The sequence below is a fragment of the Artemia sp. Qi Xiang Cuo genome, chromosome 14, assembly GCF_049724085.1.
Source record: "Artemia sp. Qi Xiang Cuo chromosome 14, ASM4972408v1, whole genome shotgun sequence".
In the NCBI taxonomy this organism is placed as follows: Eukaryota; Metazoa; Arthropoda; class Branchiopoda; order Anostraca; family Artemiidae; genus Artemia; species Artemia sp. Qi Xiang Cuo.
In genome coordinates this window covers 21,462,255-21,478,195 of record NC_142807.1, presented here as the reverse complement: position 1 = coordinate 21,478,195, position 15,941 = coordinate 21,462,255, and the positions used below count along the sequence as shown (strand labels likewise).

General features: G+C 35.0%; 1 protein-coding gene across 1 annotated transcript in view; it reads right to left on the bottom strand.

Annotated features, from left to right (window-relative positions):
* The window catches only part of Nup160 (nuclear pore complex protein Nup160), a 109,852-nt gene extending 96,297 nt beyond the window's left edge, over positions 1-13,555 (bottom strand). Inside the window, exon 1 of the mRNA XM_089100345.1 lies at positions 13,436-13,555. Within this exon, the coding sequence (XP_088956471.1) occupies positions 13,436-13,520 (85 nt within the window). The 5' untranslated portion in view covers positions 13,521-13,555. The remainder of the gene's footprint in view (positions 1-13,435) is intronic.
* Positions 13,556-15,941: the final 2,386 nt, after the last annotated feature.

Genomic DNA, 15,941 nt, shown 5'->3' with positions numbered 1-15,941 from the left:
CGGCAAAAATGCAAAAAAGGCCACTTTATTTTTACTCGGTTGATATCTCAGGCGCTTTTGGCAACACTGTACATTCACAAGCGCTTCATTGTTTAGTTAAAGCAGGAGTTAATACTTCCGTTGTAAAAGTTCTTCAATATTGGCCTTCCAATTCGTTGATTTGGTTAAAATGGATGTCTAATATATCCGAGCCTATCTCAGTAAAGAAGGGACTCAGGCAAGGTGGCGGGTGTGCTGTCTCCATATATTTTTAAAACTGTGCTTGTGGACTGTTTGCGAACACTGTCTCTTGCTGTGTTTTTAGAAAAAACTGTTGTTAGTCACATTGCCTATGCTGATGATGTACTGCTAGTTAGTCATACAAGGTCAGGCTTCACAAAGAATCTAAATGTTCTGATTAATGTTTTGAGTATGATTGAACTTTCTGTAAATGCTTCAAAATGCAAGTTTCTGTGTTTTAATATTTCTAATTCTGCTCCTCCTTTACATGTGGGTACAATGCTACTCAAGTGTGTCTCAAAGTTGATATGGCTTGGGACTACTTTTTCTGATGCACTTTCGACTACATGCTCAGCTCTGGTTGCTAGTGCTCTGCAGTGTATTCGCTTCTCATTTGATAAAATCTCGCCTAATAGAGGGAGGTATAGCTGCGAAGGCTAATGTAAAATTTACCATAGTTTTTGTTCTCCTACAATTCTTTTTGTTTCCAGTTTGCATCCTCTAATGTGGAAAAAAACACTGTCTTCAACTAAGAAGAGGCTATTTTAAATATTGTAAATTCCTGCTATATTTACCAAGGTGGTGCAGGAATCACAAGATTATTTCTCAGTTTGAACTTATCAATCCTCTAGTGCTGCTTGACGACGTCCCTAAGGATCTGAGGACCAATACTCAAAGGAAGATATGTGCCAGTGACCCCCTCACTTATTTTTTTCCAGATTAGTGATCCTATGGATAATGTTCCATTATTTATGTTGAGTTTTCCTTATTATTTCCTTGTGGATTATATTATTTTGTTTTTTCTTTTTTTACTCCACATTTATTTTATATTGCGGGTTAAAAAAAAAATTTACTTACTTAGTTACTAAAGGAGGGTCGACAGTGATAATTGTATTCTTTAATCTGAGAGATTTTTACTGATTTTCTAAATTTATTAAGAAAATGTGAAAAAAGGTCATTCTTTAATGAAAAATATCACAAACAAGTATTTCACAAAATTTGGAGCAAGGACAGAAAATTTCATAGGAAGTCAAATGCCCCCCCCCCCTTCCCACTTCCCAACAGTCTAATTAGCAATAGTTTGAAATTAGAGAGGTTTCAACCAAATATGGGGTAAAGCTTTCTAATTTAGTTAATTATGAATTTAGTAAAAATATATTGACGCAAATACAAAGTTTCGAAATACCACTTTTTATTAAGATGAGGAATATATCCTGCCAAGTTTTGCTTAACGGGAAATTGAGAAATCACCATTTCCTAGCGATTGCGTCGGTTGGTTAAAGGAAGGTGTGGTTGATAAAAATGTATAAAAGATACCTTTTATGGGAAGGGGTAGACTGATACTAACTTTATGCCAGACTGACCTCTGGTCCATTGTTTTTAGAAATACCTTGGAATTTTGTCGGATCATTGTAAGTTTCAAAGTATCTTATTATATATTATTGTATTTTCTGAGACTTGTGGTCTACTTGGGACAGCCAGTCCCAGTAGAAAATATATATCTAGTATTATTATATGTTAATTGAATAAAAGTATTGCATTATAGCCAACCTTTCTACGATCTACCTTTAGCCCCTCGAAGATACCCACCTGGTTCGCCTCAATGGTCTGGTCATAGCCTAAGGCACGCTACCAAAGTTTAATTACCTTAGGGCCAGAGTTTACCTCCCCTATAAAGGGAGAAATAAAGGCATCTACGACTACATCACCCTAAATAACATAAATATCACGTTACCACAAATACACATAAAAACATGAGATTTTTTTATTGCCAGAGACAGTGCTGTAACCCTTCCAAATAAAAGAGATTTGTGCACTTCATGTGTTATTTATTTATTCATTTTTCCCAGCCACTTTGTATAGAAGGGTGGTTGTTAAAGCTAGGGAGGGCCCTCATTCAATTAGAAACTGAAAGTGTTGATACCTTTGTTAATAGTCAAAAGTGATTGAAGGATGACCAGTCCTCTCCCATACTGTTTTACTAACTGGCTTTCAGTAGCCCCTCAATACATCTGACTAAAATTTGAGAAAGCCATTTTGTTGGAAATCGTCAAAAGGTTCAAAAAATGTGTCATCAGGGATGATATGATCCTTGAAAGTCTGCTACAATGATTTAAATTATACAAGTTTTGGACTGGGGGAGGTCCTTCCCCTCCCCCAACACAAAAATTGTTTTGTGTTGGGGTTAAAAAAAAATTTGGCTCCAATCCACCAAAATACTATTTCACTGCAAGTTCCTATGGGACTTACAATCTATGTATGGTAAAGTACAAAGGTACATCAAAAGGTGCTGTGTGTTTCCAGAATTATCAAAATAGCATATCCACAATGTCTTGGGAACAGCTATGAGTATCAAGTTGAAACTTTCAAGGATTGTTCAGGGGGAGTAAACAGACCTTGAATTATAACTTGGGGGAGAGGGCAGAGGTAAATTAGTGGACACAGTGTGCATCCTGATTATCATACTGCTATTTATGTAATATCTCACTCAGAATTGGCTTGGGATGAAGTAAAAAAATTTCAGGTAGCATTGGAAAAGGAAGTGGTAGGAGAACTTCAATTTTTGTGTTGGGGGAGATGCTAAATATTTTTGACCCTAATGGACCTCACATTTTAACTTGAGGGAGGGGGCAGAGCTTGAATTTAAAAGAAAAACATTTTCTATATTATCTTTAAAAGGTAATTAAAAACATTCTTCCCCTATCCCCTTTATTTGCATGAAATACTGCCCTGGGATTGCTGGGGTTAAAATAAAGTTGAAGCAACTATGAAAATCCAGTGATCAGAAATTTTCTGGGTAATATTTAGTGGTTGACCACTTCCAAAGGAAACATTCTACTAAAATAAAAGTAGTACTTTCTATTCCTTATTTCACGTTCTTTAGAAATACCATAGTCACTTTTCCAAAAATGCATCCCCCTCTCCTGATGGTCCCAGATAAACCCCTTGGATATATATAAAAAAAACTAAAAGAAAATATTAGAAAATTGAAATTCTTACTTTACAATAAGAAGCATTTTTCTATTAGGATGATTATTATGTTTCTTCATAAATAGCCTATATAGTGATATGCCACTTGTGAAAAAAAAATGTTAAACAAACAAAAATAGTACTGCAGGATTTCTTATTTTACATTCTTATCAAATATCTGGCAATGCAGTTATTTTTCTGACAATGCACCATGGCTGCCCATGGATATATGCAAAAACAAAAACTAAGACAAAACACTATAACAATGAAATTCATGCTTCATAAGATACAGTATATTTTAGTTTCACCCTTCAATGCAATATGCATAGTATAGATACTGAAGAATGCAAAATTATAAAAGCAAATCTACATGAACTGTTCAAGCTTGGTGCTATTTTCTGTCAAAAAGTGAATCAGACCTTTGGCTGACTAGCAATGTCTCTACTATTTGTCTAAAATAGTAAAGGTGAAACAAAAAGATGGTCTTGAAGGAAGCCTTATAAAACTCTGCAATTTTTGTTAGAGTCAAAGATAATATTAGTAGATAAAAATTAGTAAGCACTCTCCTACAAGTGGTATTGGATATATTTTGAGAACCCTGTAACTTATTGTTGTCATTGGCTTCATAAAAGGATTTTCTTGAAATTCTTAGTTAATATGGTAAACCTCCTACTGCTCAAGTTGTTCATTCATTGATGCATTATAGGACCGGTTTTTTTTGTTAGTTTCTTTCAGCTTAGCATGAGACAAGACAAAGGGAAGTGACAGAATAGATGGAAAATAAATAATTGGGGCTATATATTTGCACATTAAAGGATGGAGGTAAAGTATTTGGACAGTGTGAAGTTATAAAACAATTTTACATAATATGCAGAATAACTGAACCTAACAAATTAGGCATGCAGACTCACTATACTTTGCCCCCTCCCCCTAATGTGCAAATATATAGCCCACATTTGTTTCTAAAGTATTATATTTTTATCGTACATTGGTATATTTCATTAGGACTGAGCATCAGGGAAACATTAGAAGAATATTAGGTAGAGGGTATATCATACAAGTACCATTAATATTCTTCAATGAAATGTTACAAAAGTAAACAAAAAGAAAAAGTAATAAAACAAAGAGGAATTGGAAATTTTCAGACAGCTTGTGAACTTAGTTCTCAAGAGTCTCTCTGTCTACATACCTAGATAAAGAGATTGCACAATAATTTATGATTATTAAAGACTACAAGAATGGTACTAGATTTAAAAAATAAATAACATCATGGCATACATGTAGGGTGGACCTCAGAGTCCGAACTTAATTCCTTTTTTTAAGCTCTTTCCAAAAATAATAATAACAAATTCACTTATGAATGCACCTTCCCCCCCCCCCTCCTGATGGTCCCATATATGGCCTAAGGAATATACAGAAACTAAAGGAAAACACAAATAATGAAACACTTATTTTTATGTAGGATATTTCTATTAACCAGATGATCATGTTTCTTTCTTTTACTTCCTAGTTTTTTAAATCATTTCACAAAATATTTTGGTAAATAATACTGTCAATCACACACAGGAAATAATTTTAGACTGAGAAGCATAACTGGATGATTACACAAGCTATAATGTACAACTAGGATGAAGTAATGAGGAAATACATTATTAGGGCAATAGGATAGCCTATATGGGACAACTAGGGGGGGGGGTGAATTTACAAATGAATTGATGCTGTCCTTGACAGTAGTTAGGCTAGCCTAGATTATAAATTTAAGCCTATTCAACTTCATAGGATACAGGACCGGAAAAAGGGCAATTGGAACAATTGGGCCTTTAAAATGTTCTTAACAATCTCAGTAAGCATTGCTTCTGGAGAGGAATCATTTTAAGGCTAAAATCAATAATAAAAAAAACTACTTGGAAGCAACAATAAATCAGAACAGACTAAATAGTTTAGCAATTATGTTGATTTAAAGTGATGGCACCAGGGAAATATATTTTAAAACCATTTGCAGCACAGAAATTTAAAAATATGTAAATTCATATGCCCACATTTGGTGATGTAAATTTCAAAAGGCATTTTCAGCAGTTTCATAATATCTAGGGGGCATCAATGTGACTTAAGGTAAGCACAAAATGAGTACACAAAAGAACAAAAGAGGACATAACTGTTAATTCAAAATGAAGAAAATGGATCATCAACTGAGACAACATCAAGAGAACAACTTGAGAAATGTAAATGCATGATGGGTAATAATGAACAACCAAGACCATCATAATTAACAAGACCAATCCAAGCAGCTAAGTTAAAAGGCACTAAAAAATGTTGGAAGCAATGATAAACAAAGATAATAGAGAAATTTAGTTAAAATATTATAAAAACTAACAATTAGAAAAAGACAAAAACGAAATTGAAAGTATAGAAATATTCTATTAAAAGATAAGTGGCAGCAAGAATACCATAATCACCAAAAATCATAAATCATCAATAAGCTTCATCATTACTCAATCTTCTTGGATTAGAGCTTAATCTTTCCAAGACACTATGGATAATTGCTTCTTATTTAACTTTTATTCTGTCATTCCAGAAATTTATTTCCAGCTTTTTCAACCATCTACCTTTTATCAACTGCTTTTTTAGCCATCTACCTTTTTTCAACTGCTTTTTCAACCATCTGCTTTTTCAGCCATATCTAAAGTAAATTTGAAGTACTAGGGGGGGGGGCCAGCAGCCCCTCCCCCCCTTCTGTACACCCATGAGAAGAACAGGACCATCACAGTCTCTTTTCTCTCTCTTCTATTTAACAGCAGGTGGGTTGTTCAGTAACAATATTTAGTTCCTTTCCTTTTACCTTACTCTTTGGGCTATGGAGGTATTGGGTTGATCGCCTCATATTTATTAGATATTTTCAGATATCTTTCAGTAGATCGTTAAACTCTAGGAGTTCAAATATAAGATGACAGATGTCGATTTCTATGCTCTGTTTGCAGGTATAGTTGGCTAGGCTCTTGGCTGATAGTGAGATTTTGTGGTGTTTGAAGCATTTTAACAGTTTACAAAGCAAGGTATGTTGTGCAGACGTCAGCATATTACATTCAAATAGGCAATGGCCAATTGTTTCATTATTCATATTACAATGCCTGCAAAGAGGGGACAGGGGAATTGAACCACTTGAATTAGAAAACTTATACGAGAATGAAAATCAATTTAGTCCATTTGTTCCAGAACAAATTCTATGGTAAATTTTAGAAAAATACTTATTGGGAAAGGGGGAAAGGATAGGATTATTCCATTTAAAATTAATATCTGATAGTCTCCATTGGTAAATATCTCTAATCAGGATTGGTCTCCCACTTGGCTGGTCAATATTTAGGGTAAAGGCACCGATGATTTGACAGTGCAATTCTAGAACCACTGTCAAAATTTTCCTTCAAAACGGGATAGCTCTGCTTAGCTGTAAATTAGAGTACCATCTCTTGGAGCAGTAATTATATTTCTATGGTGTGAAATGTGGGCACTATATCCGGTAAACCCAGATAAGAAAAGAACATTCAATTCGGTCAGTTTCCTGTTTTCAACACGAAAGGAGCTCCCGACAATTTTTCAGGTATGTAATGTTCAAACTGTCATTACTTCATTATTTATTGCAAGAAAAAGTTGGGATAGGCGCCAATGTGTCGAGATACATCTGATTTTCTCTGAAATGTAGCCACATTAGCTTTTTCTTGATAAAATTAAATAAAAATGGTAATGAAATGCAATGTTTAAACTACGTTCCAAGTGTCGAAAATTGTTGTTTAACGTAGTGGAATACCAGGTAGATTAAATATGTTCCTTCACCCACATTCAAGTATAAATATCGGCTTCTATCAAGGGATTTATTTCTTTGGCGAATATCTCGTAGTAACCTTGTCGAAATTTTGGACAGACAGCAACAGGCCCTGTCAAAATATAGGTGACTTTGTCAAAACTTCACTGAACATGTAAAACAGATGAGAAATGATAGGTGTTAAAATTCTAGGACCCACTGACGAAACCAGATGCACCATAGCTGTCGAATTTATAGGTGCTTTCTGCGCAACAAGAGATTTTTATGAATATTATTTCTAATAATATTTCAGATGAAAGAACATTTAAACAAAAGGTTTTTTTTAAACTTTGAAATTTTACTTAGAGAGACTGGATTTTTCCATCATTTGATGAAGTTGAAGAAAAACAAAGAAACAAGAATATACGTGTCAAATACACCAGGTTTTGCCCATAAGTATTCCCCAAGTATTTAGACGGGTGTTGAATTGGGCTCCGACTTGCGTCAAAAACAGGTAACTTTTTTGTTGTGTCGAATTTGTAGGTGAAAATGCTCTAATTTCGGAAAATTGGAGTTTTGTACCCTTTCCAGACAAAATTTCAAACTTGTCATCAAACAGTTAGATTCCTAGATGTTTTTCCTACATTCTGAAACCCTTTTCAAATGGGAAGTCTTTAAATTAAGACTTCTAGAGTAGAAAAACTGTTTTTTTTTTAAAACTGTCAAATCATCGGTTCGATACCCAATACGGGTGTCGAATTGGGTTCCGACTTGCGTCGAAAACAGGTAACTTTTTTGTTGTGTCGAATTTGTAGGTAAAATGCTCTAATTTCGGAAAATTGGAGTTTTGTACCCTTTCCAGACAAAACTCCAAACTTCTCACCAAACAGTTAGATTCCTAGATGTTTTTCCTACATACTGAAACTCTTTTCAAAACGAAAGTCTTTAAATTAAAACTTCTAGGGTAGAAAAACTGTTTTTTTTTTACAAAAACTGTCGAATCATTGGTACCTTTACCCTATAGCATTTTTTGCTATTTCATCAACCTGATGATTACCACTTATGCCAGAGTGGCTAGGAATATACTGAAAATAAGTTCTTATGCCACTTGAAGCAAGATTATCTATAATACTGAGACAAATATAAGTTTCAATGTCCAACTTATACTGAGGAGCTAAGGCCAGCAACTCAAGGCTTGATAAAGAGTCAGAATATACTATAATATTATTTGAATTTGCAATCAAAGGTTGGTTTTCCTTAAGGTGTTCGAATGCCATGATTATGGCATTTAACTCAGCAGACATTATAGATACATTATTATACAATCTCTCGCCCATTGCAATTGTCAGGTGGGGCACGAAAGCGCCCCTTGCCTTCGTCTTATTTATTTTTGACCCATCAAAGAAGATTTGCAAATTATTTTTATAGGTATCTTTATTAAGTTCAGCAATTTTTCCCTGGAAACAATCACTGGGATCTTGACGATTATTATGCTTTGAGACCTCAGTATTTATTATGGGAATTGACCAATTTCAAGGAGGGGAATGGGGAAAGTGGGAGCAATAGACTTTGCTGGTACAGGGAACTTCTTCAGAATATTGGCACACTCATCTGCAATGCCTCTATATATGGCTGGATTTCTTAACCAATTATGTAGTGTGTGTGAGCTATTTTATTTAATTTTTGTAAGATGTTTTGTCAAGAGAAAGCTACGTCTCTCCCTTATTGTTGTTAATCCACTCTTAATAAGAAGAAACTTGGTACTTGTGGGTTTCCTAAGACCAAATATGAGACATATTATATCATTTTGTATTGTTTCAATTTTTGCATCTGGGTCTTTGCACATGCACCATAGACGATGAGCCCATAGTCAATATGGGGTCTTATATGTGATTTGTAAAACTGGAGTAAGGTTTTCTCCTTACATCCCCAGGGTGTGGAAAGAAGTCTTTTTAGTATATTTGTTTTTCTATAGCATTTTTTTATTGTGTTTGAGATGTGGAGGTGGAAATTAAGTTTTTGTTCAAGCATGAGATCTAGGTAATTAATATGATTATCTTCTGGAATAGTTGTTCCATTTAGAGTTAGTTTTGCATTAACATGGTTCTGCTTTTGGTGAAATTGGATTATTTTTGACTTGGTAGGTGCAATGGGTAAATCTGAATGTTGAGAGAATTTTTCAAATTGGAAAAGTGACTTTTGCAGATTTAACTGTGCTATCTCAAAGGTGTTGCCAGATCACCACAGCACCAGATTGTCAGCATATTGTAGATTCGTGTGGGGGAGGTTGATGTTCCAGAGATATAGGGCAAAAAGGAGGCAACTGAAGACTGCTCCCTGAGGTAGGCCTTTGGTTATTGTCTTTTGGGGTGAACAGGCTGAACCTACACAAACAATGAAACTTCACACTTCTATGAAAGATTTTATAAAAGATACTAGCTTGGGGGGTAGTCCAGGGTTTGCAAGTTTGTTTAAAAGGATTTGGTGGTTCACATTGTCATATGCCCCTTCAAAATCTAGGAAAGCTGTAACTAGGACATTATTTTTTGAGAATGATTCATTTATTGCATTTGTTAGCAAAATGAAAGCATCTGTTGAGGAGTGGTGTTTCCTGAATCCAGTTTGAGTGTGAGGGATCACATTATTTTTTTCAACAAACCAAAGGAGTCTGTAATAGATCATTTTCTCCATTATTTTCCCCATCACAGGAGTAATCATTGTGGGCCTATAGGACTCAGGGTTATCTTTGGGTTTATTTTTCTTTAGGATTGGTAGGAGGGATGGAGATTTCCATATATTGGGGAACATAGAAGATGCCCAAGCGTGATTATAACAGTTTAGCAGTTGCTGTTTGTATGAAGGGGTGAGATTCTTTATCCATGTAGGGTGTATATTGCCATAGCTGCTGCTAGTTTTGGCCCTAATATGATGTATTGCATTATACATTTCCTGGATTGTAAATGTACTACTTACATACTCAGATCCTGGGCTTGGTTGGTAACTTGGGTTCATAGGAAGTGGGGATATTTTGCTTTGATTATTTGATGTTAGCTTATTAACAAAGAGAGTTGCAAATAGCTTAGCTTTTTCATTATCATTATCATAATGGGTATTATTATGTATAAGCTCATACAGGAGTGGGTTGGGGGAAGTCTTTTTCCCACAGATGTGGCTTATGACTTTGTGTATAATTGGCTCATGAGTTTCTAAGGAGAGATTATTTGCATAATTATTCCAGTAATTATATTTAGTATCTTTTAGTCCTTTTTTGGTGAGATTCTTCTTGTAATTTTTTTAAATATGTAGTAGGTGATGTTTTTTTTTATGAATGCTCTCCAACCTCACTTTTTTATTCTCCATTTATTTTGGCACTCATTTGTCCACTATGCTTTGGGACCGTCTTTAGGGAAATTTTTCTTGGATGTTGTCCTGGGGATAGCATGATTACCTGTATTTATTAGTAAAGATGCCAAGACTTCAGCATGTGTGTCAACTGTTGTGTTTGAAATGCATGAATTTGGGTGAAACTTGCAATTTCATCATTTAGCTTATTTTGGAACATAGACCAATTTACTTTAGTGTTGATATATTCTGAGGTGTGTGATTGGGTTTCAGCAGGTTCATTTAGGGAGCAAACTATAGCAAAGTGGTCAGTACATAGACGATCAATTTTATTTATACAAATTTTATTCGAAATGCTTAATGACACAATTTGTAGGTCAATTGTAGAGAATTTGCCACTTTTGGGGTTGAAATATGTATTCAGGTTTGGAGGTGTAGCAACTGCTAATTCAATATTATTTGAAATCATATGCTCAATCAATTTTCCAGCTTTATTTCTTGGTTTATTCCCCCACAAAAGGCTGTGGGCATTGAAGTCTCTGCAAATAATGATATTTTTTAACATATTAGAATTATTTATATAATTAAAGAAATCCATGGCATATGTAGTTTGGCCATTAGGGTTATAAAAGCTTATTATGTAGGTTTTTGTATTATTCAGAAAAACACTGATACCAATTGCATCAACATCATTTGCAAAATCTGGAAAGTTGATGCCACAGAATTTTATATTATTCTTAGCTAAAGCTACTCCACCTCCTTTTCTCTCTGATGATCTATCCTTTCTCAGGATAGTATATCCCAGAGACTTAATTTGTTGATTTTGGGTTAAATCAGTTTCCTGGAGGCAAGCAATATCAATGGAATTATTATTCATAAAAGATATTAGTTCATCTAACTTATTTTCTGCGAGTGATCTTACATTCCACTGGAGTATTGATATGTGTTATGTTGTTGATTTATTTTTCATATGACTGTGTATCAATGTTCAGCTTTGTTAATAGTAAAGCAAGATCTCTTTTTGCTTGAATGAGCATATCATCAGGGATGTAGATTTTTGCCAATTCTACAATGATTTTGTTTTCTGTAGTTGATGTATGTTCATGGCCTGAACTGCATTACAGTTTAGAATGAATAAGCATATATTTGGGGATTGTATGTTTGGTTGTGCATCCTGTTTGTTAGTTAAGGGAATAATTCCTGGTAATGTTTCTGGTATGTTTCTTCTTGGGAGGGGGGACCAGGCTGACCGCATCTCACCGGACAAGGAGGCTTGTTGACTTGGTGATTCCTTCTGAGAGGGATGTGAGCTAGGGGGCTTAGAAGATGGTGTTTTATATGGGGTACGTGATGCATTGGGGGCGTTTGACCTTGGGGTTTTGGTTGGTTTCATTACGGGCTTTATTTGGTATTGTTGGGCAGCATTTGCTTCCATTGCTGCAAAGGGGTATGGAATGGCCTTCTCTGTTGCTATTTGGAGTGTTAGTGCTCTTTTCTTATATGCAGGGCATAGTGATTTATTGGTAGATTCATGTGGGCCTTTGCAATTGATACATGTAGGCTAAGTAATTGAGAGGCAAATGTTTAAATGGCTGTAGCATGGGTAAATGGTGGGAGTAAGCATGACTCTCTTATTAGACACATACTTGTTTGTTAGTTTTAGGAAAGGCATGCCTGCCTAGTCTCAGGCATGTTGACCAAGAATTTAAAATTGACATAAGACCCATTACATTGCCTCTAATTAATGAGAGGCAAACAAGGTATGTTATATACAAATATTATATATATGTGCATAAATATTGAATTTCACTTGAAAATTTGGTAAAATTCTACTTTAGCTACTTTTGGCTATCTTGGAAAGGGGTTAGGTTAGGAAAATGAAACTTTCAGGGATGGGTCTACAGGCTAAAGTATGTCCTGGGAAGATTTTTTGAAGTATATAGGCCTACCTCTACTCCATCTCCCTCTAGAGGGTCCTGAAATTTGTCTACATGACAGGTCTACCTATTAAAATTTTGACAAAACAACATTTTACCATAATTTTTAGTCATCAGTTTCTGCTTTAGTTCTGAAAATGCAATTCCGGTTAGTTGAGTTGAATTTTAAGCCATATGAATGTTTTTTTTCAAAATTCAGAAGATTTATTTGTGTGTCTTTAAAACCTTGTATATTGTAGGATTGAGCGAAGTTGTGAAGCTGAAAACAATTTTGATGTCCTTCATTTAAGAAGAAGATCTATTTGGCAAGATTTCCCTTTTATAACATGGAGATTTTTAAAGGTCATCAAAGGTCAGGATCCTCTAGAGGGAGGAGAGGATGTAGGTACTTCAAAATACATTCCAAGGACATACTTTAGCCTATAGACCCATCCCTGTAAGTTTCATTTTCCTAACCTAACCCTTTTCCAAGATAGCCAAAAGTTGCTAAAGTAGAAATTTACCAAAAATTTAATATATAGAGCCCCATAGTTGAGTTGAATTTTAAGCCATGTCAATGATTTTTTTTCAAAATTTAGAAAATGTATTTGTGTGTCTTTAAAACCTTGTATATTGTAGGATTGAGCAAAGTTGTGAAGCTGAAAACAATTTTGATGTCCTTCATTTAAGCAGAAGATCTATTTGGCAAGATTTCACTTTTATAACATGGAGATTTTTAAAGGTCATCAAAGGTCAGGATCCTCTAGAGGGAGGAGAGGATGTAGGTACTTCAAAATACATTCCAAGGACATACTTTAGCCTATAGACCCATCCCTGTAAGTTTCATTTTCCTAACCTAACCCTTTTCCAAGATAGCCAAAAGTTGCTAAAGTAGAAATTTACCAAAAATTTAATATATAGAGCCCCAAAAAAACAAATTCCAATCAGGCCTAGTCAATCCTGCCTTGATAGAATAGGCATAGGCTAGGCCTACCAAAGAGCCCATGATACAGAATTCTATCTGTTAAAAATTCCGTGTTTGCCTCAGATTATTCTTTTCTTGTTATAAATTAATGAAAAACAAATGATTACTTACTCTGAGTCAAACTAGGCCCCAACTAGCCTAATAGCATAGGCTAAACAAGTAACTTCCAAAAAGAAATAAAATTTATGGAATATAAATAATAGCTACCTGAACTGTCAAGAGTAAATTCCTCAGCGGGAGTATCCAAACTAATGGGCCGGATCTCAGTGAACAACTTAATAATTTTAGGCATTGTAAAGCATGGATTAACTTTAATTTAAATTTTTCGGGTTTTACAACAGACAGTGTTGATAAAACATCGAAAAGGGATGCATCCAATGGGGATTTCAAACGCGTAGAAAATCATTTGGCTTATCGTTTATTGATTCATCATTTCAAAATATTGTTTCAACATCTAAATAGATGGTCTTGAATAGCAATTGCTTGCCTTATGCATTTTTTTTCCAGGCATCCATTTTCAAAATTCCATGCAACACTTCTGGATAATAGTTTAAAGCCAACAAATAAGTTGTTTTTTTTTCATTGTCATTCTTTACCCTATTTTTTGCGAATTAGAATTCCCTTGGGACCGGGACCTTGCGAGTATTAGCTTCAAGCTGATCAAAAACGACATTTCTGTTCATTTTTGGGCCCCATTTTGGAGAATCCCCGTCTCAACCTAATTTTTCAAACAGTTTGTGTTAAGAAACTGTAAGTAAGGAGCGACCCAACTCAATAGTAACCAAAACACTTCTGGATAATAGTTTAAAGCCAACAAATAAGTTTATTTTTTTATTGTCAGTCTTCAACCTATTTTTTTTTTTGCGAATCTGTATTCCCTTGGGACTGGGACCTTGCTAGTATTAGCTTCAAGCTGATCAAAAATGACATTTCTGCTCATTTTTGGGCCCCGTTTTTGGAAGGCCCCCGTCTCGACCTAATTTTTTAGACAGTTCGTGTTAACGAACTGTAAGTAAGGAGCGACTCAGCACAATAGCAACCGAAATTCTAAAAACGGAGTTTTAATATCAGTATATACATCAAAAGGATCAACTTATTATGTTGATTCCAAGTAAATAAGATTTATTAATGTTAATGTTGCCCATCAAAAGTTAAGAGTCTGAGAAAATTTGCCCGATTTTTTGATATGAGGGGAAACACGCCCTAAAATTAAAGATATTTTAATAAAAATTACACCTTTAGACTTAGTGTACCAGAGAATCCTACTGTAAAAGTAATACAAATATTCTTTTGCTATTTTTGCCAGAAGATGTTCTATTTTTCCAAGGAGTGATCGTATCAAAATAATGGTGCTAGAAGATCGGGAGAGGCTGCAGTCGAACGGAAATTAAAATTTCCAGTGCCCTTTTTAAGTGACTGAAAAGATTCAAAGGCAACTGGGCCCCCTCCCACGCCCATTTTCCCCCAAAACTATCTGATCAAAGTTTTGAGATAGCCATTTTGTTTAATATAGTTGAAAGTTCAAATAACTATGTCTTTATGTGTAAAGTGACCCTTCACATACCGTAGGGAGAGGCCTGAAAGTTATGAAATTCGTCCATTGTTATTTTGTAGTATTTGTTATTGGGAAGTATTCAGACATTTTTTTTGGGGGGGGGGGGGTTCTTGGATGGATTTCTATAGGGAGGACCTTCCTTGGGGAGGGAAATTTCTGGGCGGTGAAAATTCCAGGGGAAACTTACAATGGGGGAATTTGACAAAAATTATTATACCAAATTCTTTTAAGTTTTCTTACTTTCTCTTTGCTAAATTTTTCATGTGGAGATGTTCCTAGGTCATTTGTCCATGGGCTTTTATTCTGCGTGTTTTGATTTCCAGTAAATAATTTCCACGGATGGGTATTTATGGAGTGATCGAGAAACCAATTAGAGATTAAAGGCTTATTCAAATGAAAGAATGCTAAGGAGAATTTTTCAGGATGAATCGTCTGCAAGCAATTTTACAGTGAGGGATGATTCTCAGTTAGGATTGAACTGTCTGGAGCGAATTTGGCAGGGGGGGCACTTTACGTTAGGTGAAATTTCCACAGAGGAGATGTCCGTGAGGGGGAGGGATACATTTTATAAAGGGTGTGCTAGATTTACCGGCGTTATTAGAAAAACGAACAGAAATTATTCCATACATGAAGGGTTTCCCCCTCTTCAATACCTTGCTCTTTGCACAAAAAGTTTGACTGTTTGTCCCAACTGAAACAGGAGGTTCGTTTAATTAGAAAAGGAAGCTTTTTTAAAAGTGCTAGCAGCTTTAACGTAAAGAGCAAGGTATTGAAGAGGTGGCAACCCTTCAAATACGGAATAAATCTGCCAAAACTAATATGCAAATTTTGTTAAATTTTTCATATTGAAAATTGAAGAAGTAAAGCTAGGTCAACTCACAATGTCATTCTATCATCATTAACCATTTTCATAGATTGATGTTGTCTCAAATTTATAACAAATATCCTGAGTTAACAACCCCGAGGGGTTACCTTAACTGATAATTAGTTTAACCCTTTTTTTCTTTTTTTCCACCTTCATACAATCCAATTCGCAAATCCCTTACCCCTTTTTGCAATTGCCAATCAAACAATTCTGATTGTAGCATCCAATTTTTTAATAACAAACTACTCTCAAGTTACACTCTGCAATCCGCAAATCCCTTACCCCTTTTTGCA